This window comes from Bos indicus x Bos taurus, chromosome 18 (genome assembly GCF_003369695.1).
Source record: "Bos indicus x Bos taurus breed Angus x Brahman F1 hybrid chromosome 18, Bos_hybrid_MaternalHap_v2.0, whole genome shotgun sequence".
NCBI classification, from domain to species: domain Eukaryota; kingdom Metazoa; phylum Chordata; class Mammalia; order Artiodactyla; family Bovidae; genus Bos; species Bos indicus x Bos taurus.
In genome coordinates this window covers 39,559,002-39,582,896 of record NC_040093.1, presented here as the reverse complement: position 1 = coordinate 39,582,896, position 23,895 = coordinate 39,559,002, and the positions used below count along the sequence as shown (strand labels likewise).

Below are 23,895 nucleotides of genomic sequence, written 5' to 3'. Positions count from 1 at the left end.
TACTCTCTCACCACCTCCCTTCAGCATCCCCTCTGCAAAGGAGGAAACTGAGAGGCAAGGATTTCCCCAAGGTGAGCCCCAGAGTTGTAAGGAGAACCCAAGCTTGCAGTCTATATACTGCACCCCAAGCAGGAATATGCACCCCATCTAGGGCCACCCAGTCTTACCAGCTTCCTAAACATTGGAGAGTGGGTTAACTCAAGATCATAGTAGCTTCCTCGGAAGGCTGGAGTTGAGGGAAAGCTAGGACTACAAACTAGTCCAGATAAAGATCCAGTGAAGGGGGAGAGACCTTGAAGAATCCCATTGACCTCTCAGCCTGAAACATCCCAGACTGCCCAGATGACCTGGTCCCACACAGTCACTGTGCCCCAGAAAGGCTGGAATCAGGAGGGGCAGAGCCCTGCCCAAAGTCAGTGGCAGAACCCGGGTAGAACCCTGGTCTCCAGGAGCCCTCCACTTGAACTGCCTCCCCCAAGTAAATTTTCTCAGGTCATCCCACTCCCTTCCTCCCTACAGTAGGACTCCATCCGGGGACGCTGGCGCTCCCTCTCTTGGGGTAACAGGTGAGAGCAAGGTCCCTGGGCCTGACCAGAGGGAGCGTGAGGACCAAAGGGGTCCCCAGGTTCCTACTGGCTCAGATGATGGAGGGTGAATGGCGGAGAGTAGGGACTTGGACACATTCTGTTAGGGGGGTGGGGAGGAAGCTCTGGGGGTAGGGAGGGGGAACCTGAGGGCCCCAAACACCTGTGCCTGGAGTTACTCCCGCATGAGTTTCCCCAAGGAAACCCTCAGGCTCTGCAAACAGGCGCCGACGACCCAAAGCCCGCTGAGCACCTGGCTTTTCCAGACACCCCAGGACTGTCCCCCGGCGGTTCCCAGCCAGCGACGGGGCGGGGGAGCGGGGTGCTGTCTCCTCCGGCTCCCGGGGAATCTAAACAAAGACTGGGGCAGAGACCGCTCCCTCCCTCGGGAGCTCGACGCGGCGCGGCGACCAGGGGACGGGAGGGGCGGGCGGGGCCTCCCACCGCGCTCGGCGCACTCGGAGCAGCGGGGACCCTTCCTCCGGGCGCCTGCAGGAGGTGAGGAACAGGCCGATCAAGCCGGGCTCTGCGCTGGGTTCGGGTGTCCCGGCGTCTAGCTCGCCGCGGGAGGCGGAAGCCACGCGCCCAGGAACCGCCTCCCGGGTCCAGCCCCCAGGCCCGGCGCAGCACCGGGACAAGCGCCCACCCTCCCCGCGCCCTCGTGGGCACGCCCCCCGCGGCGCACCGCCCCCGGCCCGGCCCCCGCCCGGCCCCCGCCCCCAGCAGCGGTGGCTCTGCGGAGGGGCCCCGGGTTGCCGGCACCTGCACCCGCGCGTTGGCGGCGGCGGCGAGGAGGCCTGGCTCCCCGCCTGCGCGTCTGTCTTGCTCGCGTCTCTCTAGGTGAGTCGGCAGAGCCCCGAGGCCCATCTCCCGCCACCCCCCGGCCACTGCAGCCGCGGCTGGCCCCCTGCCTCGGTGCAGCCCCCGCGCGCGACCCCGACCCGCGAGCCGGCCGCCTTGTCGCCGGGCCACACTTCGCCTAGGAGGGCGGCATCTCCTCCCCACCCCACTCCACCCCGCCAGGGCTCTTCCTCTTCGCCTTTCCGGCCCGACACGGGGACCACCCCCGTCTCCGCCAAGGCCAGGGCCCCGCCGCACCGCGCCCCCCCGCGCCTCCCCGATCGCAACATCGGGGGCGGCAGGGCCTTTTTGTAAGCGCGGCGGGCAGAGGGGCCCCCTCCCGCCGCCTCGCGGAGTGTCACCCGCGCCCACCCCGCGCTCTCTCTCCGCCTCCCGGAGTTCACCCGGACCAGGTGGCGGCGGGCGCCTTTTAGGGGTGCGCGGTCGTGCAATTGGTGGATTTTTTTAAACCTATTTGGAGGGGGGGAGCGCGGCATAGGGGGCGGCGAGAGCGCTCCCGGCTCCCGGCGGCTCCTCCTGCTCCGCTCCTCGCTCTCCTGCCGCTTCCCTCCTCGCCTCCCGCGCTCCTGTCCCCGGCTCCGCCGAGCGTACTCCCCTGACGCCGCAGCCGCGAGCCGGGCAGCGCCGGACGCCGAGATGAAGGTGCTGGGACACAAGATCGAGCTGCTGACAGGTACCGCCGGCCCTTCCCGGCCGCCGCCCCTCGGCGCGGCCTCGCCGCCCGCTACTTTCCGAGTTGGAGCAGGAGCCCGGCGCGGTGGCGGCGGCCAGGGCTTTGGGGTGTCTCGGGTTGGCGCAGGAGGAGAGGGTGCGGACACCAGCTAATTCCTACCTTGTGCGCTGCGGGTTCCTGTGCGGAGCCGGGCCCCGGGAGAGGACTTGGGGCGGTGCCCTGCCCGGCTTTGCTCTCTGAGTCTCCGCGGCCCGGCGTCGGGGTGGGTAGAGCGCTTGCTGCCGGGATGTGGTCGGGGGAGCGGCCCGCTGGAGTCAAGCTCTAGTCAGGTCTTCAGAAGAAGAAAGGGAGCTTGGAGCCCCTGCCCTTCTATCAGTGTCGCTCCGTTCCCCCCAAGAAAGGAGCTCCCTGGGCTCCAATAGACTTGGGGGCTGGCGAGGGAGGGGGCTCGGATTTCCGGCTCCCTGTGACAATCTGAGCAGCCCTCCCTGCGAGAAGTTACTCGCTGGGAGTAGAGGCCAGTGATCAGGAGAGTGGGGAGCCAGATTGGACCCTGATGACCAGGAAACTTCAGCCTTGGGCCCCTCTGAAGAAGTGCCAGCCACTCTGCTGGAAACCACATCCCGGGTACAGTGGCTGGAATCAAAAGAGGACACTGGGTCTGCTCTGGAGAGGAGGAAGGGGACGGGGCAAGGGGTCTGAAGGGTGCAGACAGTCTCCCAGACAGGAAGGGCTAACCCTACTGGTGGCTCCTGTGGTCTCCCCAGGGGAGAGGTGCAGAGACCTAGACAGGAGGATGCGGGCTGGGAACAGCAGGGAGGTCCAGATGCCCCCAGGTGCCCGGCTCTGGGGTGCTCAGTCAGTGTGTGTTGCAAAGACACATGGGTTCCAGAAAATATCCTCTGGTACCTGGGAGGTTCAGTCCCTTGCCTGGAGGACCTTGCCACCGGGTGCATGGGAACAGAGCGCAGAACAGAGGACAGGACAGGGAAGGGGGTTTGGTGTGGGGACACACTCAGGAAGCAGGTTGGAGCCTGAGGTGGGAGATGAGGGGAGAGGAGAGATTTGAGCATGTGGCAGCATTTGAAGTGCACCCTAAAAGACAGATTTTCTATTAATGGAGAGGGAGGTAGTGCTACAGGCTGAAGAATGGAGGGACCAGCACATGCAGAGGGCTTGGGATATGAGAGAGGCTTGAACCAAGCAGAGGCTGGAGGGCTGGAGTGTGTGGGATGGAGTGCGGGGGAGGGGATAGGTAAAGTTTGGTGTTGTAGGTATGGGTTCAAGTAACAGTGAGTCCCCCTTGGCTCAGGCCAGGCTCGTAGAGAAGAGGAGATGGGCGCTGTTCCTGGAGCATTGGGAACACTAACCAAGCGCTCAGAAGAGCAAGCTCTGAGCCCAGTTAGCCAACGGCTCCCGCCGGCCAGTTCCCTGCCAATTTTCTTTGTAGAACTCACCTGAGGCAGGCCAGTCCTCCTGACTTCAAAAGGAAGCACAGGTGGCTGGACTTGTTAATCCCCTGGAGGGAAAGTTTTCACCACCCCGTGGGTGGGTTTTTAGAGCTCCCCACGCAGGACAGAACTCCTGGATCCTTCTCCTTTAGCCCCAGAAGGGCCTGGAGGAGGAATATTGGTGGGAGACATGTGTGGGGGCTCTGGCGGGGCTCCAGGCTTTGGGGTCCCAATACAGTGTACCCTCATCCACTGGCTATATGGGTCAGGGCCCCTCCTCCCTCATTAGACAGACTTGCCCAGTTCTCACAGACTCTGTGCCCCTGGCCAGGCTGGAACAGGGCTCCCTTGGTCAGTCTTCAGTCCTGGGTCCCACTGCCATTTTCTCTCACCAGGCCCTGGGAGACAGGGCATGCCCCAGCTCCAGTGGTTTTTCCAGCTTTCCCTCTTTCTCCAACTCCCTCCCATCCTCTTCCTGGTCCCACCAATCTGGGTTCATATCCCAGCCCCTCTGCAGGCCAGCTGCATGACCTCAGACAGGTGGCTTAACCTCTCTGACTCCAGTTTTCTCATCTTAGAGGTGAAACTGTTGACCCCTGCCTCTATAAGCTGGGGTGAAGCTTGCTGAAATGGCACAGGAGACACTCCTGGCTGGGGCCTGGCCCCTGGTGGGCACCTCGTGGGCTTCATCTCCCCTCGGGTTCCTTGGTCTTAGCTGTCCCTGTGATGGAGAATCCACCTGCCCTGGCTGATTGGCCACTAGAAAGTCTGGATCTGCTTTCACCCACTTTATCCCTGTTCCATGCATCTGTGAAAATTTGACCTATCTGCTCCATTGGCCGATGAGCAGGTCACAGGTTGTGGCTGGTTTCTCGTAGTGGCATACAGCAAGCGCTCAATAATTGTTGACTGAGCCGGGCTCAGCAGCATCTCCAGGATAATTTCATAGAGGTCTCCAACTCCCTGCCCGCACATCAGCATTAGGAAATTATTTCACTGAACCTCTGTTCAACTCATGTTTATTGAGCTGTTTATAGTTTTCACATTCTCCCATTTTATTATTGTGATCATTTTACCAGTGAGGCCAGTCTCTGCCTCACATCATACGGCTGAGAAGAGGTGGTGCTTTGTTTCAAACCTGAGTCCTGAGCCCTGAGCCATCCTATGCGTTTCTAACTGCCTAGCTCTTCCGGGCCAGTCTCACAGCTGCTCTACCCTTCACTTTCCTCATCTGTGAAATGGGCTCGTCGTGGCACCGCCCACACAGTGGTGAGACTGTGTGTAAAACGTCAAGAGCAGCATCTGGCAGGTGGGCAGCGAGTGGGAGAGGTGGGGCTGTTGTCCCTAAGCTGTGTCCTGAGGTCTCCTCCCCTTCCCTCTGTGCTCCAGTCACCGGATCCCTTCTTCAGGGAATTTCCAGCTCCTTTCTTCCTCTGGGCTCTCCACACAATCCAGGCCTCCTGAGATGTGCATCTGGGGGACTCTGCTTCAGCCTTAGGTTCTCCGTCACTTGGGAAGGGGAGACATGATTTTCTAGGGTTGGGTCCTGCTGGTCTGACGTCCACAGCTCTGACACAAGGTAGGGAAAGCTAGTCCCCCTTACTTATGGGGCTGGAAGGATGCCCATGAATTGTTATGGGCAGCCCGAGCCTGTCTTTTTGTTTCAGCAAGAAGAGGAGGTGGTTCTTCACCCACGAACAATGCTTAGGCGGCCAGCACCTAGTTTCCAGACGCCCTTCCAGGGTGCTCCCGCACAGGGAGAGCAGGGATTCAAGAATCAGAGGGTGTGAATTTCAGAGTCTCCTCTCTGCTCTCAGCTCCTGAGCATATTCTTAATTTCTCCAAGCCTCCGTCTCTTTATCAATAAAATGGGAACAAAGGCCCTCCCTTGTTAGCATGGTAAGAAGGACCCAGGACTCTGTCCTGCCCACGCACAAGCTCTCTGCGGCTTCAGAGGACAGACTCTTGGTGCCTTTGTTTATTCTTTAGTGAGATGGGAAAAGTGGGACATTTGTCTGTTTGCTAGCAGGAAGGTGATGGTTTTTGTGCATTTGTTCTCCAGCAGTCTGTCTCTAGGAGGGTTCGGAGTCAGAGCTCTAAAATGGCAGATTTAAGGCTCTGAAAAATGGTCCCTTGGGAGCGTCAGTATTAGACGCTGGAAACTTTCAAAATATGCTTGATGTGTGATTAGAAAGCCAAACTTTGGCCAGTTCAGTCTGGAATTTTGGTATCATTTTAACGCGTGGAATGTGTATTTAAATAGTGTTAGATTGTGGGCAGATATAACTCTGACCCATATATTTATATGTGGGGGAAACTGAGGCATAGATTTACCACCCCCCCAAGACCCTGAATCCTCATTGCTAGCCCATCCATTTTAGTAAACTTCACTGCTTCACTCAGGTGCTGGAGTCAGGTGTGAAGGGACACGTGGGTTGCTGGACCAGCGGGGAGGGGAGCAGGTCCTTACACGGGGTGTGGGGAGATGGGCAAGCTGTTCCACTGGTGCAGCTTTATGAAGGGCAAGATGGCAGTGATGTATCAAAAGCTCAAAAATATGTATGGTCTGTGACTCAGCAGTTGAATTTTTAGGAACAAATAAAGATGTGTTCAGAGGTGTTTGTTCAAGGATGTTATCCCGTAGTTGCTTATAGAAAGGAAAGAAAAACAACTGGAGACAACCGCCTAACAGTAGGGGAGGCTAAATAAACAGGAGCACACTCACACCAGGCAACCTCAGGCAGCTGCGAATTAGGCTACCGAAAGTCACTTACCCACCTGAACAGATGTCTCCTGATATACATATAATAACGTGATGACAGCTCACACTTCTATGGCATTTGTCGTGTGCCAGGCACAGTCCAAAGCACTTTCTATATGTTAACGCATCATCATAACCACCCTATGAAATATGTGCTGTTATTTCCTCCTTTTAGACAGATGAGGAAACCAAAGCCCAGAGAAGTTAAATAACTTGCTTAAGGTCACACAGATGGCAAGTAACTGGCTGAAATTTCAACCAGGAGATCTGGCTCCAGAGTCCAAAAGATGTTTCAGAACAGTGTTTTTTGTTTTTAAATGTACAGATTAGCACTGGAAGTGAAAAGAGACAAGCAAAAATGTTAACAGTGGTTTCCTCTGGTTACTAGGATCATACGTGATTTTTTCTTTTTGCTCTTCTGACTTTTCTCAGTGAATGTGTATTGCATGACATTCAAGTTCTATTTTAAAAAATGAAAAATTAACAAATGCATAGGGGAACGTGCGAAGCTCTGGGGCTCTGATGAAACCAGAATTCCTGGGGGGATTCTAAAGGTGGTCTGAAGTCTGCTTTTGTGAAGAGGGTATGTTCTTGGAAAACTCTAGGGAGGAAGTGTCATTCACGGTAGATATTGAACTTGCCTTTCCATAAGTATAGGGAGGAGGAAGTCATTGTAGGCAAAGTGGATAACACACAGCTGGGGTGTGTGTGTGTGTACACACGTGCTAGGCTGAATTTTGGCCCCCAGATATATTATGATCCTAATTCCTACAAGGGCTTTCCTGATGGCTCAGCAGGTTAAGATGTAGGAGACACAGGTTCGATCCCTGGGTTAGGAAGATCCCCCTGGAGGAGGAAATGGCAATCCATTCTGGCATTCTTGCCTGGGAAATCCCATGGACCGAGGAGCCTGGTGGGTTACAGTCCATGGAGTTGAAGAGTCAGACACAACTGAGCGACTGAGCACACGCGCACACAGCTCTTGTTTGCAGTATGTGGGATCTTTACTTCTGGCATGTGAACTCTTAGTTGCAGCATGTGGAACCTAGTTCCCTGACCGGGGATCAAGCCTGGGCCCCCTGCATAGGGAGTGCAGTGCCTTCGCCAGTGGACCACCAGGGAAGTCCCAGTCCTCAGGTGCTTTAAACACCAAACCACACACGTACACTCCAACCAAAATGACCATACGTCTTTAGCCCCACATCCAATACCTTTGAGGACTGAGATGTTTTTTCAGTTCATGTTGGGGCAGGGGTGGGGAAAGCAGCATAGGCCCTGTGTGCCTGGTGATGCTCCAGTCCTGGGCAAGTGAGAATCCTGGCCTGTCCCACCCAAGCGCACACCTGCTCCTCGCCCATCAGGTGACAGCTCCGGGTTCAGACCCCGTCTCTGTGGTGATGGGTCCAGTCCACACCTCTCCCCTGAGGTGCAGACTCTAGAACCCCATTGGCAGCATCCCCTGGCTCGGGTCTAAGCCAACTGCCTGAGCTTTTCCCCCAACCCCACCCTCTTTTCCCCAAGGCCTTCTGGGCCCATAAACAGCAGCTCTTTCCCTCCAGTGGCTCAGGACAAACCCAGATCACCTTGGACTCTTCTCTGTCTCTCATTCCCCATATCTGATCCACCTGCAGCTCCCGCCAGCTCTACCCTCAGAACATACCCAGCCACCACCTCCACCCAGGCCTTCAGCATCTCTTTCCTGGATTACTGCAGCGACTGGTCTCCCTGCTCCCACCCTTATGCCCTAGGTCTGCTCCACACATAGCAGGAGAAGGGAGACTTTAACATGGAAATCCTATCACATCACCCTGCTGCTCAAAACCCTCCAAGGCAGAGACTTCCCTGGTGGTCCAGTGGGTAAGACTCTGCACTCCCAATGCAGGGGGCCTGGGTTCGATCCCTGGTCAGGGAACTAGATCCCATGTGCTGCAACTAAAAGCTCCCACATGCTGCAACTGAAGATTCTGCATGCTGCAACTTAAAAAAAAAAAAAGATCCCACATACTGCAACAAAGACCCCACTTGCCACAAGTAAGACCCAGTGCAGCCAAATAAATAATTTTTTAAAAACCAAAACCTCTAAGGTACCTCAGGAAAAGCCAGAGTTTTTCTAACAAAACTTCTAGATGAAATGTGATCTGATGCCTCCTCCACTCTTCACTCTTTGTCCTTACCCCTCCCTCCCCGCTCCCCTCGACTCACTCTGCTCCAGCCATGCTGGCTGCCTTCCTCGAATCCACCTGAAGCCACCAGGCAAACACCTGCCTCACGGCCTTAGCACTTGCTTTTCCTCTGCCCTGAGCACTCTCCTAGGCATCCACACAGCCCCCTCCCTCACCTCCTCCACGCCTTTGCTCTCATCACCTCCTCGGGGAGGCCCACTCTTACACTCTGTTTCAGATCACAGCCCCACGCTCCTCCCCCTACTGTGATGTTGCTTCCTGGTGCGCCCGGCATGTCTGGCACACCGGGTATTTACTTGGATTTGTTGATTGGAATTCTCCTGAAAGTTCCACAGATGTAGGGCTTCTTGTCTGTAATCATCGGTCTTTTATCTCCGGTGCCTGAAACAGTACCCGGCACATAGTAGGTCAGTATTTGGCGATTGAATGAATGAGTGAATAAATGAAGGATGTAGACCTGAGCCACTCGGCTGCCCTGAGAGTGTGATCATTCTGGTGCCATGCGGGCTGAGAGTGGGGCGGGGTGACATTTCCCCAACCAGGTACTGCTATGAGGAGAAATGGCCTGGGTTGAGCGGCACTGACACGCGGCCCCCTTCTGCAGACATTGTATGTGAGGCAGGGAGACCCTGGGAGCAGCTTGGGGTGGGTGATTTCCTGCCAGGTGTGTGTTGTTCCTCAAAACAGGAATACAAGAGGCAATTCAGAGGGGACGGGGGCTTTCTGGGAGAGAAATACCCAGTCAGAAAGCTGCTCCTTCAGGCTCTCTCTTTCCTGCAGACCACACTGCAGACCTGCGAGCTGGGGGAGACTTGTTGCCTTGTGTTACCCGCTTTGAATCTTGCACAAACATCCAGTATCTTTGTTTCCAGACGTTTGCCAAATTAGGCAAAGATACAGGAGTGAATCGAGGCACCTGTGTTCAAGAAACTTGAGAATTTGCGGCCCCAAGTGCCAGACTGAGAGCGTTTTAACTTTTGAATGTGGGTCATGGTTACCAGTGTTGACGCAGCTTCTGTGAGCCTGTGAGGGGTGGTCTGGAAGGGGCTGGCTTACTCTCTGAAGTGAGAATGCTGCCCGCTGCAAAGAGGGGTCTGCAGAATTTCCCTGTGTCCCCTCAGGCAGGCCCAGCCTGTTCCTTTTCTTTGGGTTCCTTTAGCATGTTAGGCTGGGATTCCAAGAAAAATGTCCCAAGTTTAAATTAGCTTCGGTGGTATGTGACAGAAAGCCAAGGATAATAATAATAGATTAAACAGCAGAACAGAAATACACTCACAGACATAGAAAACAAATTTATGGCTACCAAAGGTGAAAGAGGGAGGAGGGATAAATTAGGAATTTGGGATTAACAGATACACACTACTCTAAAATAGATAAACAAGGACCTACTGTATAGCACAGGGAACCATATTCAATATCTTGTAATAACCTGTAACAGAAAAGAATCTGAAATATATGTGTAATATATAAAATATATATATATAACTGAGTCATTGCTCAATGCCTGAAACTAACACAACATTGTAAATCAAATATACCTCAATTAAAATATGGATAAAAGAAGATAAAGGATATTTCCCTCTTTTATAAGCAGAGTCTAGAGCTAGGCCATCCAGAACCATGGCTTCATGATTCTCAGGAACTTAGACGCTATCTATAGTGGTACTCTACCACCTTTAGTATCCAGCCTCAGGGTCCAAAATGGCTGTTCAAGTTCCCACCATCACATCTGTATTCCAGTCAGCAAAAAGAAGGAAGGGCTGAAGAATGGCATGTCTCCTCCCTTTAAGACCACTATCCCAAAGTCACATGGTTCCACTTACATCTAACTGGCTGATTGTTGTCATAAATAGGCTTTATTCCCTTGTCTACCTACTCATCTAAAATTTGGGGATCTAGTATTAAGAGTATCAAGGGGAGAACAGATACTGGGGGACAATTAACAGTCTCTGTCGCGGTGGACTTTTTCCTGGCTCCATACACAAGCTGCTTACATGGAATATATTATTGGGATTCCCATTCTGTCTGCAGCTTGGTCTGAAGGTTGGAGGTTTGTTTAATGTCTGGAACCGTGTTGTGTACAGAAACAGAGTTCACACATAGGTGCTGTGCCTCAATGGAAGAAAATTTTATAAAAGAGCTATGTTATGGCAACTCTCAGATGCACCTTTTTTTCATAACATCTCTGACATATATCCTCTCTTGGTGAGGTGGGCACCAGGACCACTGTTTTGCCATCATGGTACACCAGAAGGTGTAGTCTGGTGAGAAATCCTGGAGGTGGTAGCGGAGCCCTCTTGGGAAATGCTGTACCAGCGACATTCCTGATATCAGAGGAGCTGGGACTCCATGGAAAAGCATAGCCAGCCACAACCTCAAGACAGAGTGGGACTTCCCTGGTGGTCTAGTGGTTAAGAATCCACTTACCAATGCAGAGGATGCAGGTTCAATCCCTGGTCAGGGAAGATTCCACATGCCGTGGAGCAGCTAAACCCAGCAGAGCTACTGAAGCCAGCAAACTCTAGAGCCTGTGCTCCACAACAAGAGAAGCCGCTGAAATGAGACACCCTCACACTGCAGCTAGAGACTAGCCCCCTTAGAGAAAGCCCTCTTGCAGCAACAAAGACCCAGGCAGCCAAAAAAAGAGAGAGAGCAATTCAGAAACATTGGATCCTGAATGTGAAGAAGTTTTAGGAAGAACTGATGCAGTTTATTTCACTTCTATTTTTTTTTCACTTCTATTTCTTTTTAAGAATTTACAAGCATTGTACAGCAACTATACTTCAAATTTTTTTATTTTTTTAAAAAATTTGTTTATTTTAATTGAAGGTTCATTACTTTATAATATTGTAGTGGTTTTTGCCATACATTGACATGAATCAGCCATGGTTGTATATGTGTCCCCTATCCTGAATCCCCCTCCGACCTTGCTCCCCATCCCATCCCTCAGGGTCATCCCAGTGCACCAGCTTTGAGTGCCCTGTTTCATGCATCAAACTTGGACTGATGATCTATTTCACATATGGTAATATACATGTTTCAATGCTATTCTCTCAGATCATCCTACCCTCGTCTTCTCCCACGAGTCCAAAAATCTGTTCTTTATATCTATGTCTCTTTTGCAGTCTCACATATAGGGTTATCATTACCATCTTTCTAAATTCCACATATATGTGTTAATATAATGTATTGGTGTTTTCCTTTCTGACTCACTCCGTATAATAGGCTCCAGTTTCGTTCACCTCATTAGCACTGATTCAAATGCATTCTTTTTAATAGCTGAGTAATATTCCATTGTTATACTTCAGTTTTTTAAAAAAAGAACTTATAAGAGTAATAGATGTGGGTCTAAGTCTATAAGAATAAAATATTTTAAAAAATTAATTACCAAAAGTTCTGAATGATAGGAACTCATTATGTTAGTGACAGTTCTGCAGTTACTTTGTGTGTATAGTAGGAATGAGCAAATAAAAATATTGCGGATAATTATAGCCAGGTTTCTCACTGTGGAAGAAAAACAATTACAAATAATGAAAGGAGGGAAGTTAGAATAAACTGGTGTTGAATTGGAATTAGAGATGTCAGTATAAATTCCAGATTTTTAATAGATATACAGATACATACATAGATAGAGAAAAGTGTGTGTGTGAGGCAGAAAAAATAAAAGATGAGTTTGGAGTAAATTAGAAGCTACTAAAAAATAAAAAAGACAGCGAATGGTGAAAGGACCCAAGAGCCAACTTAACTCCCAATGGCCAAATCTGGCGCAATCAGAACAATAAAATAATAATGGAAATGGATTATAACCCATAGAATAAAATAAGTAATTGAATAAATCAGTGAATGGAGAAGAAAAGACAACTCTGTGTCTTCCAGGAGAAATCCGATTAATAAATGTAGAAGGGGTGATGGAAATAGAAAACGATCATCAAGCAAATACCACTGTAATAACTGTAGGCAAGCCTCATCCATAGTTGTTAAAATTAGTGGGCAGAAAGTATGATGAGAAACAAGATGTCTGCATAGTCTCAAAGGATCTTCCCACAAGATACATGTTAGTTACAAAGGGAAAAACAGTAACTTTACACTGGAGAAACCCGGCAGAACCTGAGTCAGGGGATCAAGCTTAAGGTTCCCCAGTAATGAGACAGACTGACATCTTGTACCCCATGAAATGACGCAGTGACAAGGGCACATCTCTTCTGCTGTCTTCTTGCGAAAAATACAAAACCTCGGTCTAATCATAAAAAAAAAAGAGAGAGACAAACCCAGACTGAGGGACAGTCTACAGATTTTAACTACTCAGTGTTTCTCGGGTGTCAGCATCATAAAAGACAGACTGAGGAACTGTCCCTGAATGGAGGGACCGTGCCGCGACTAAGGGCAGTGTGGCATCCTGGACGCGGAGGCTGCTGGAAAACGTGAAATTCAGTGACCGGTACAGATTGTATCACCGGATTATATCAGTATTTTCCTTCCTGGTTTCTCTAATTGTTTAAGGTTCTGTAGCACGGTGACATTCTAGAGGAAGCCGAATGAGGAGTATGTAGGAAGTTTCTGTGCTTTTTTTTCTGTGATTTTTCTGTAAATCTGAAATTATTTCAAAATAAAAAGTTAAAATGTAGGGGGCAGTATTAATTTCATCAATAATGGGTTTTTTTTTTCCTTCTTTTCTATTGATTCATAAAATGTTAGTGTCAGCTCTAATTGATGGTATCTTAGATTTGATAAGATCTGCTCTGTAGAATCGGAGAAGGCAATGGCACCCCGCTCCAGTACTCTTGCTTGGAAAATCCCATGGACGGAGGAGCCTGGTAGGCTCCAGTCCATGGGGTCGCTAAGAGTCAGACACGACTGAGCGACTTCACTTTCACCTTTCACTTTCATGCATTGGAGAAGGAAATGGCAACCCACTCAGGTGTTCTTGCCTAGAGAATCCCAGGGATGGCTGAGCCTGGCGGGCTGCCGTCTATGGGGTCGCACAGAGTCGGACATGACTGAAGCGACTTAGCAGCAGCAGCAGCAGCTCTGTAGAATAAAAGTCTCCTTTTAGACTCTTCCAAATACATATTCTTCCTCTGAAATGAGCATTGTTATAGTTACCCTGATTCATTCGAGGACATTTTTTCTTTTTTAATTTGCAAATAAAAGTACCTGTTCCATGCATGTATTTTTCACATAAATGGGCTTATTTATTTATACTTATTATTCTGTGCCATGCCCTTTTCTCTTACCTGCGTATTTTAGAATGCCTTCCTTATCTGTTTGAGTGGACCTGCCTCATTTTTTAAATAGCTGTGTGATGCTCAGGGGTATAGATGTGCCAGGGTTTGTTTAACCATTCTCCTGACATTTATTTTCCTTGTGATGATTCTTTTCACTTTTTTTCCTATTCCAAAGAGCGCTGCAGAGTGCACCCCTGTGCAGAGCCTCTTAGTGTTTTTCTTCAGGATAAATACCTAGAAACGGAATTATTGAGAGAGATTTGCATTTTCCCCACAACCTCATTGACACTGAATGTTACCAATCATTTAATACGTTAGAGTCTGAACAAAGAATCATTCATTCATTCATTTCATGTCATTCAACAAACACACATCGTGTCAGAAAATATTAACAATTTATTTTCATTATTATTGCTGTTGTCATTGTTGTGGGCATGTGATGGGGAAAGGCATTTCAGGCAGAGGGAAGAGCATGCACAGAAGCACGTGCTTCCTGCAGGAATAATGGGCCGACTGAGTCAGCTGGGGTCTTTAGCTGAGTGTCGGCATCCAAATATGGCTGCCTTCAGCACAGTGGGAGTGTGTGTGTGTGTGTGTGTGTGTGTGTGTGTGTGTGTGTTGGCAGGGTGGCGGTGGTTGTGGAGAGATAGGAATTCACGGGCCCAAATCAAGGAAGAAGCAGGAGACATAGTCTAGGTCAAATTTGGCATAAAGCAGGGGGCTGTAATGGGAGAGGAGATGGAGGCTGGGCCAGAACACAAGATCATGTTCCCTGCAGCCTCCTGTTAAGCCATCTACCCCAGGGAAACAGAATCTGTGTAGAGCAGGGTTTGTTTTTCTTTATGGGGTGTGGGGGTGGGCAGTCGGCCACAGTGCAGCCTGTGGGATCTAAGTGCCCTGACCAGGAATTGAACCTGGGGCCCTGGCAGTGAGAGCACTGAGTCCTGAGCCACTGGACCACCAGGGGATTCCCTAGAGTCGGGTTTAAGAGCACGGGCTCTGGGGTTCCTCCCTGGATGCGCCACAGGGGACTTGCACCAGTCACACCCTCCGTGCGCCTGTTCTTGCCTCACCTGTGAGATGGGGATGCTGAGGGAAGGTCTGTCTCCATCCCAGGCCCGCCACCAGCGCTGTCCCAGCCCTCTGAGGTCTGCATCCAGACGGTGAGAGTGATATGAGGGGCCAGCTACTCGGACAGCTCTCAACCCTCTACACAATGCAGCTGGAAGCAAAGTTCCTGAGTTCTGGGTCCCTGAGTTCTGGGACTTCTTTTCAAACCACAGTGCTGGCGTGGTGTGGGTAGATGGAAGGGCATCAGGTGCCCAGGCTTGAACGTGAGTCTGATCCTGCCCTAAGCGACCTCGTTCTCAATCTGTGGCACAGACCCTTCCCCAGGGTGGAGCTGCCCAGGTCAGACTGGCTCTGCTCCTTGTTCCATTTGCTCAAGGCTCTTCTCGTAACGGGACGTCATAACTAGGACTTTCAGGAGTGCACCAACCACAGGGTGCCTTGGACCAAGACCCTGACCATGACCTGCCAGAGACCCCCTCCCTCCAATGATTGAAAAAACAAGACAGTCCTACCCCTTTTATAGTTTGGTTTCTCCCTGTCCCACAGGATCTGGTTCACCTGCATACGCTAACTTCACCCTGTTGGTGTCTGGCCTTCCTTCTCCTTCAGCTCTTGTGTTTCTCAGGGGGGCAGCTCAAGGCGTTTTGGGGTGGGGAGCGATGCTTCACTGTGCAGCGGTATCCCCAGGCAGCCTTCCTTGCCTCTGACTCCTAACCACTGTAGGTGCCCCCGGTTGCTGCTGCTGCTGCTGCTGCTGCTGCTAAGTCGCTTCAGTCGTGTCCGCCTCCTGGCAACCCCATGGACTGCAGCCTACCAGGCTCCTCTGTCCGTGGGATTTGCCAGGCAAGAGTACTGGAGTAGGTTGCCATTGCCTTCTCCTCCCGGTTGCTGAGACAAGCTCAAATCCCTGCATGTATTTCCAGATGCCCCTACTACTGACCGAGCTGGGCTTCTACTCAACGATGGCTTTATTCCATAGGATGCGTAACTGCCACTGATCAGTTTAATTGAAGCATTTATTGAATAGTTTCGGGGCTTCCCAGGTGGCTCAGTGGTAAAGAACTCACCTAGCTAATGTAGGAGATACGGGTTCAATCCCCGAGTCGGGGAGATCCCCTGGAGAAGGAAATGGCAAACCACTCCAGTATTCTTGCCTGGGAAATCCCATGGACAGAGGAGCCTGGTGGGCTCCAGTAGTCCACGGGGTCACAAACAGCTGGACATGACTGAGTGATTACACACCAACTACACACCTCAGGAACGATCATAGTAATCATTTACATTTTTAACCCTGTTAAGTCTGAGCGTTCACATGGGCCAGGTCTCAGCACAGAATCACATTTAAAGAAGCACAAAATCAGCAACCAAAAGTAATAGAAAAGAAATGCAATTCCTTTTAAAGAATTCACCCACCTTCACTCTGCTCTAGGGCCCCTTTCCGTCACCCAGCCAAAGAGCCCTTGCTTTCTCTCCCTCACCCCTTTCCTGTCCTTTTATTGCAAACATCAGCAGAGCCTCCCTGCCAGCAGGTATGACTTTCCTTAAACAGGAGACAAGAGAAAAAGAAAATCCTCCAAGTAGGCAGAAGAAAGTTAGGAGGACCCCAATCAACCCTGTGATTTTTGTCCCATCCAAATGGGTATAGAAATCTATTTTAAAAGCATGTTTCTCAGACTCACAGATTTAGAGAATAAACTTATAGTTCCTGGGGTAAGGGGAAGACTGTGGGGAAGGGATAGGGAGTTTGGGATGGACCTGTATACACTGCTACATTTAAAATGGATAAGCAACTAGGACCCACTGTATAGCACAGGGAACTCTGCTCAATGTTATGTGGAAGCCTGGATGGGAGGAGAGTTTGGGAGAGAATGGATACACGTGTATGTATGGCTGGGTCCCTTTGCTGTTCACCTGTAATTATCACAACATTGTTAATTGGCTATACCCAGTACAGAAAAAAAAAGTTTAAAAAAATAAATAAAAGAACACCTGGTACATAGTAAAAATACTAAAAATAAATTACAAAAACACATTTCTGTCTGTTGTCTTTGTTGTACCTCAAAGCTTTCTGAGGTGGGCAAAGGGAGGCTACCACTCCCATTTTGCAGATAAGCAATCCTGTTAGTGGCCTGCTCAAAATAAAGCTAGGCAGTGAGTGAGACAGAAGAGATTCCAGGGACTGCGGACCTAACCACTGAGAAGCTGAGGGCTGGAATTCATCCCAGGCCCATTTGTTTCTAACACTCTGTGTTGCCTTTAGGGACTTGGGGATTAAGAGGAGGGGAAAGACAGAGTGAAAAGGCCCATCGCTATGGCTCCAAGACCCCCTCCCCCCGGGCACCTCCCACCCCACCTGCTCTGTGCCCCCTGACTCTGTACAGACCTGACTCAGGCTTCCTTGTGGGACTTGATAGGAACCTCACTCTTTTCTGAAAGCTTTTTTCCAGCTTTATTGAGATACCAAAGTTGACATATAACATTGTATAATAAGTTTAAGGTATACAATGTATTGATTTGATAGGAATCTCATTTTCTTGTAACATTATCTAGCTGCCTTCTTTTAATTTTTGAAAATTATTTACTTCTTGGCTATGCTGGGTCTTTGTTGCTGCTCTGGGCAGTGCAGTGAGCAGGGGGCTACTCTCCAGTGGCAGTGCCTGGGCTTCTCATTGCGATGGCTTCTCTTGCCGTGGAGCACGGGCTCTAGAGAGCTCAGGCTTCAGCAGCTGTGGCTCGCTGGCTCTAGAGCACAGGCTCAATAGTTGTGGCTCATGGGTTTAGTAGCTCTGTGGCATGTGGGATCTTCCTGGATCAGGGATTGAACCCACGTCTCCTGTACTGACAGGCAGATTCTTTACCACTGAGCCACCAGGGAAGCCCTGCTTTTTCCCTCCCAATCACAACTCTCTTAGGAAGGAACTTGTCTGCCACCACCACCTGGGAAGAATGCCTGCTGTGGCCTCTGTTCTGGAGCCCCACACCACCACCCGCTGGGCCCTGGGCGGTCCCTGTTTTCCTGGGGCTGAGACATCCCCGGTTCTCTGGAGTATGAGGTTTCTCTTTGCAGCCCCCTTCCCCACCACCCCCTCCCTCACAGGCCATCTGTCCCTGCACTGCCCACTCTCAGCCCTTTTAATAGCACCGTCCTTGGGGAGGATGGGTCTCCAGGGTGGTTTCGTAACAGACCTGGGTGAGGGCGGGGCCATTCCAGTCCTGCCAAGGCATTTAATTGAGTCGGGTATTCAGGGAGGCTGGAAGCTAAAGACTCCCTAATGGGGAAGAGACTTCCAGGGTGGGGGCCCTTCTTTCAGCTCCCCACCGGATGGAGGGATGAATGTGCACACATCAGAAAGAATGGAAGAGAAAGTGGGGGAGGGGAGAGAGGACGCCGCTCTAAAAATACAGCCCATGTGCATTGTGTTAGCCGGTTTCCCTGGAAACCACTGGGAACAGAGAGCTCCAGGGTGGCACAAGGTGCGGGGACCTGGGCGCCTAGGCGGGCAGGGGCCTTCCTGCCTGGTCTCTTCATGCTGGGGACCAGGCTCTGCCAGGGGTGGCGGCACAGAGCTGGATTAACCTTCCAGCAGGCCTGGGTGGCCAGCAGTTCCCAGCCCAGCCTCAGCGCATCTCAACCCCAGACTAGACTGAGGTGGGGACCACAACGCAATCACAAGGCACCATCTTGATAGCATTCTGAGGGCCAATGCTTCCTGCTTCTGACAGGATGGAAGGAAGCCCAGGGGAGGTCTGGAGCTGCAACCTGGTCTCAGGACTGCCCACAGGAAATGGGTTCCAGTTGAGGTCCTTGGGTCCAGGCAACCACTGTGCCCACTCCCCGTCACTAGGGCCTCTATAGGGAGAAGCCAAAGGAGCAGGGGTGGGCAAGGATGGGGGGCACCTTCTTAACCAACCAGCTAGTGGGATGGTCAGCCTTTCAGGGCAGAAAGGAAAGTCTGAGGGCTTCACCTTTAAGATAGATTGATAACAGAATTGGGAAGGAAGGAGAGAGGGGAGGGAGGGAGGCTGGGAAGAAGAATAGGGAACGTCCTTCCAGGACAGACAGTGTTACAGCACCAGCATGGGGCTGGATGAGGAATTTCCAGGCCTGGCCCCATCTGGGCTTGGAACTTCTCTGAGCTTTGGTTATCTCATCACATTTCCCATCAGCGTGAAATCTAACAACACAGGAAAGTGCCTTGGGAGCCGTGGAGTGCTTTGCCAGAATAAAGAATTGTTAATGATCTTCAGGGAGTCTTTCTTAATGGTTTTTTTTTCTCCCTGATTTCAGACTCTAGGTGCTAGTTTTCTGTCCTTCATTCTGGGATAATACCTGTTAACTTTATAAAAAGCCTTCCAGGCTTTTTTCTGTGTGTGTGAAACTATTCATATTTCTCGTAATTTTGATAATATTGTATGTTTTACAACTTCTTTTTAAAAACCTATTACAACACAAGCATTTTCTCACGTTATTAAATAATCTTACAAGTTATTGTCTTCCCTATTTGTGGACATTTGGCTTCTTTTAGTTTAGTTTTGTTTTTTTTTTCCCCTATTATAAACGGCACTGGGGTGAGCTTTCTTAGAGATAAATCATTAGATGCTAGTTTCCCTAAGGAAAGCATATGGTTTCCTTAGGAAATTTCTCCCAGGGAGAGGACTGCTGAGTCCAAGAGTAAGAACCTTTTAAATGATTCTAATTCAGTTCTGTAAAGCTGCCCTTCAGAAAGATGGATCAATTTATACACTCACAAGCAGTGTAAGAAAAGTGCCCGTTTTGGTGCATCTTTGCCGGCACTGCAAAGTATGCCAATTCCATTAGCAAAAAATATATATATATCTATATCTTTGATGTCTAGTACGCTTTCATATTCCCCCCTGTATTTATTGGCTAATTGTAATTCTTTTATGAGTTCTCAGCTCATATTCCTGCCTAGTGTTTCTCTTGGTGAATTCTTATTTATGCCATCCTACAGTCCCAGCGAAGAATGGTGGTGCCAGACTAGACGGATTGTGGGGTCTTGGCAACCCTTTCTGTCTGCCTTCCCCCAAACACTGGATCCTCCAGACACACACATGTGCACAGATGACCCTTCCTCCCCTGGGGTTCAGAGGCCCAGAGTCTCCCCAGAACCTGCAGCCATTAGGCCTGGGCCCCTCCGCCTGGTTGTGGTTGAGGGGTCACAGTCTCACCCCTCCCTGCTGGTGGTGTGTCGTGACTGGCACCCCTTCCTTCAGTGTCACACTGCCAGCCCCCTCCTCTCTCAGAGGCCCCCTCACCCAGGCTTGTCCTAAGCACTGAGCTCAGCTCAGTTCCGTGTCCTCCAGACCCCACTGTCCACTTCTGACCACCGGGGGCTTCCCCACACGTATCCCCCTGCTTCTTAATAAATGGAATTCACTTGAAATTGTTTCAAGGGTCATGGTATATGGTGTCGCTCTGTTTTTCCTTTCTTTTTTCTTCTTTCCCTTCCTCCCTTCTTTTCTTCCCTTTTCGCCCCTTCTTCCTTTTTTGCCCCTTCTTCCTTTCGTCGGGGGCTTGGGGGAACATGTTTTAAAAACAAATAATGTAATGACCTCCCCTGAGCCTTGCTGCCCCGGTGAAGCGCTGAGCTGGGCCTGCTCTTGGGGACCGCGATCCGGGGATGGAGCGGAGCGGGCGGGTGGTGCCTGATGCCCCTGTCCCAGTGCGGGATGGCGCTGTCCTCTCCGCCGGGCTGAGACGTCCCCGCCGCACCAGGCCCTAACCCCGCGTCCTCGCCCTCTCTTCACAGGGCTCCTGCTGCACGACGTGACCATGGCCGGCCTGCAGGAGCTGCGATTCCCCGAGGAGAAACCACTGCTCCGGGGCCAGGACGCCGCGGAGCTGGTGAGTAGTCGCGCCTTCGCGGTCCTGGGGGCGGAGGGCGCCACCTCGTGGCTAAGAAGGAAACTGCGCGCCTTTTCTCTGGTCTGACGGATGGCAAGCAGCTGACCGTCCATCCTTCTAGTCTGGCAGATGGCAAGGAGCTGACCCTCCGAACCGCGACGCGAGCCAAGGGCCAGGAATCCTCAGGCCAACCTGGGAAGCCTTGTCCCTGCCGGGAGAGAGTTCCGCGCGGGCTGAGCGCCCACGCAACTAACATCCAGCCAGCCTCGCTGGGGCTTTGGCTGTCTTTGAGGCAGGGAGGCTCTTTAGAAGAGTTATTCTCATTTCAGTGATGAGAGAACTGAGGCACAGAAAGGTTAACTCACTTGGCCAGGGTCACACAGTTATCAGGGAGTGAGGTTCTGAGCAGCCTTTGGACCCCAACAGGGTCCCCGCTGGCCAGGGCTGCCTCCAGCAGCAGAACCACACTTCCCCCCTCACTCAACCCTTTCAGGTCTGCAGCTTCTCTTTTTTCCTCACAAGCCTTTGAGATAGGTGGGCAGGTATTACCAGCAGAGCCCCAAGGAGCAGTGGGCCCAAGGCATTGGAGATTGTTATTTTACCTGAAAGGGCCCTCATCAGGACCCCAGACATCAGATTCCAGAATTAATTCTGCCCACACTTTCTAGTAATGGTCACTTCCAGCATGGCTTCCCTTTCCCTCCTTGCAAGGAAAACCTGGGGGTCCACTGCTCATGGAATTCTGGGGCAACAGCCGCAGCTGTCTGCTGGTTATGCTGCCAGGCTCCCTCACTTCACAGATGGGAAAGCCGGGAACCCAGTCCCCGGGTGCTCAGCACACCCCCTTTCTGCCCTGCCCCCACCTCCCACAGCCTCCCTCCAGAAGGTGAGCCCCAGAGCTGCTGAGCACCGCATGTGGGGTCAGAGTGGCTGTGCAGGGCCCAGGGGGCCAGCCACATGAGGTTGGCAGTCCTGGTCCAGAGAAGGGCACATTTTTAAAATTTTATTTTTAATTGGAGGATACTTGCTTTACAATGTTGGGTTGGTTTCTGCCATACAACATGAATGGGCCATAAATATACATGTATTCCCTCCCTCCCTCCCCCTTGAGTCTCCCTCCCTCCCCCCATGCCTGGGTGCAAGCTCAGTCACTCAGTCGTGTCTAACTCTATGGACTGGAGCCCTCCAGGTTCTTCTGTCCTTGGGATTTCCCAAGCAAGAATACTGGCGTGGGTTGCCATTTCCCACTCCATGAGATCTTCCTGACCCAGGGATCGAACTGCATCTCTTGAATCTCCTGCATTGGCAGGCAGATTCTTTACACAGTGCCACCTGGGAAACTCTCCTGCCTCCCCCACCCCCATCTCTAAGACAGAACCTTGAGTTAACTTTTAAGGCCTGATTACCTGAGGGCAGCCCCCAGCAATGGTCAGGAAACACTGGTGAGCTGGACACTGTAGACTTTTTTTTAAATTCATTTATTTTTAATTGAAGGATAATTGCTCTACAGTATTGAGTTGGTTTCTGCCAAACATCAACATGAATCAGCCATAGGTATACATATGTCCCCTCCCTCTTGAACCTTCCACCCACCTCCCTCCCCATCCCACCCCTCTAGGTTGTAAGAGCCCTGGTTTGAGTTTGCTGAGTCCTACAGCAAATTCCCATTGGCTGTCTATTTGACATGGGCTTCGGTGGTGGCTCAGACAGTAAAGAATCTGCCCGCAATGCGGGAGACCTGGGTTCGATCCCTGGGTTGGGAAGATCCCCTGGAGGAGGCCATGGCAAACCACTCCAGTATTCTCGCCTGGAGAACCCCATGGACAGAGGAGTCTGGTGGGCTACAGTCCATGGAGTCTCAAAGAGTCAGACACAACTGAGCGACTAAGCACACTCATCTATTTTACACATAGTAATGTATGTTTCCATGTTACTCTCTCCACACATTCCACCCTCTCCTGGACACTGTAGACTCTTGACTCTGATCCTACTCCCTCCCTGTTCCAATCCCCCATCATCTCCTCTGGGTGCTCCATGCCAGGATGGATGTGCATCTATCTGTGTGTGGCAGAGAGAGCTGAGGGCACCTTGACCTCACATGTTCTCTTCCACCCTTCCCCTTGGCAGGGCACCCCAAGAGATGCCCCCTCATCCCTTCCTTCTGCTTGGAGAAGCCGCCCCACTGGTCTCCCTACTCTGTCCACCTTTTAAAGTCCACCATGTCCTTCCTGGCATTCTAATATGCTCCATTCCCTTGTTCCAGCCCTTGGTGAGTCCTGCCCTTGGGCTTGGTAAGTCACCCTTGAATCCTAATTATAAATTTCCCTTTTTGCTTAGACCGACAAGATTTGATTTCTATTACTGGCCACCATCCCTCCCCAGGCCTGTTTTTAACTATTTTTCTTGGCTTTGGTAAGGGACTCGGATAAATTTATCCTTTTTTGCATACACCAAAAAATAAATAAGACATACCCTCACTCTCCACATTGTTGCCCAGCGGCTGCCATTGCTCTCAGAGTTACAGCCACAGTCCTTCCCTGGGACCAGCATATGCTCTGCACCAACCCCCAACCTCCGCCGACCCCACTCCTCTCCTGTCTCATGGGCTCACTGTTCTTCCCTGACCCAGCTAATCATCTTCCCAGCTGTTCCCTCTGCCTGGGATATTCTGGCTGCAGAATTTGCAGAGCAGGCCCTTCATTTTATTTGGGCTCTGCTCAAATGCCCCCTCCTCAGAAAGGCCTTCTCTGACCACGAGGTCTAATACTGACCCCCCTGCACACCCTCCAGGCCTGGCCGTAGCACTCGCCACTCTCAGGCCCTGCCCTGCAGGCTCCTGGGGCAGAGACCCTGTCTGTTTTGTTCCCTGATTCCCCCAGTTCCCAGCACAGCACCTGATACCCAGTAGGTGTTCAGTAAAGACTTGGGCCAGGTGGAAGCTATAGACTGTGATGTGGTTCAGAAGAAAGAAGTTTTCCAGAAGTCTCTGTAAAGTCCTCCTGCCCCCAAACAGCCTGTCCTTCAAGGCATGCAGGCAGAGACCGGCCTTCTTGTGAGGGCACGACGGCGGCTCTCAGGGACCCCTGCACCCATCACCAGGGCTCAGGGGGGGGGCTGCCTGCTGACACAGGGTGTGCAGCTGTTGGTGGTATGGAGAGATGAGGGCACCGTGGCCTCACACATTCTATGCGTCTCTCCCACCCCTCGCCTTGGCAGGACA

The 23,895-nt window shown here is 51.4% G+C and overlaps 1 protein-coding gene and 1 non-coding gene across 5 annotated transcripts in view; both read left to right on the top strand.

The window, feature by feature from the left end:
* Positions 1-1,287: 1,287 nt before the first annotated feature.
* The window catches only part of NDRG4 (NDRG family member 4), a 42,772-nt gene continuing 20,164 nt past the window's right edge, over positions 1,288-23,895 (top strand). For 2 of the 4 annotated variants that reach the window (XM_027516409.1, XM_027516410.1), the window contains exon 1: positions 20,581-20,675. In XM_027516409.1, the coding sequence (XP_027372210.1) occupies positions 20,604-20,675 (72 nt within the window). In that variant the 5' untranslated portion in view covers positions 20,581-20,603. Of the gene's footprint in view, positions 1,425-1,929; positions 2,119-20,580; positions 20,676-23,895 lie in introns of those variants that run through there. The other 2 variants (XM_027516412.1, XM_027516411.1) reach the window with 2 other exon arrangements.
* Positions 8,170-8,242, top strand: TRNAG-CCC. The gene has a single exon. It is a non-coding gene; the product is annotated as a tRNA-Gly (tRNA).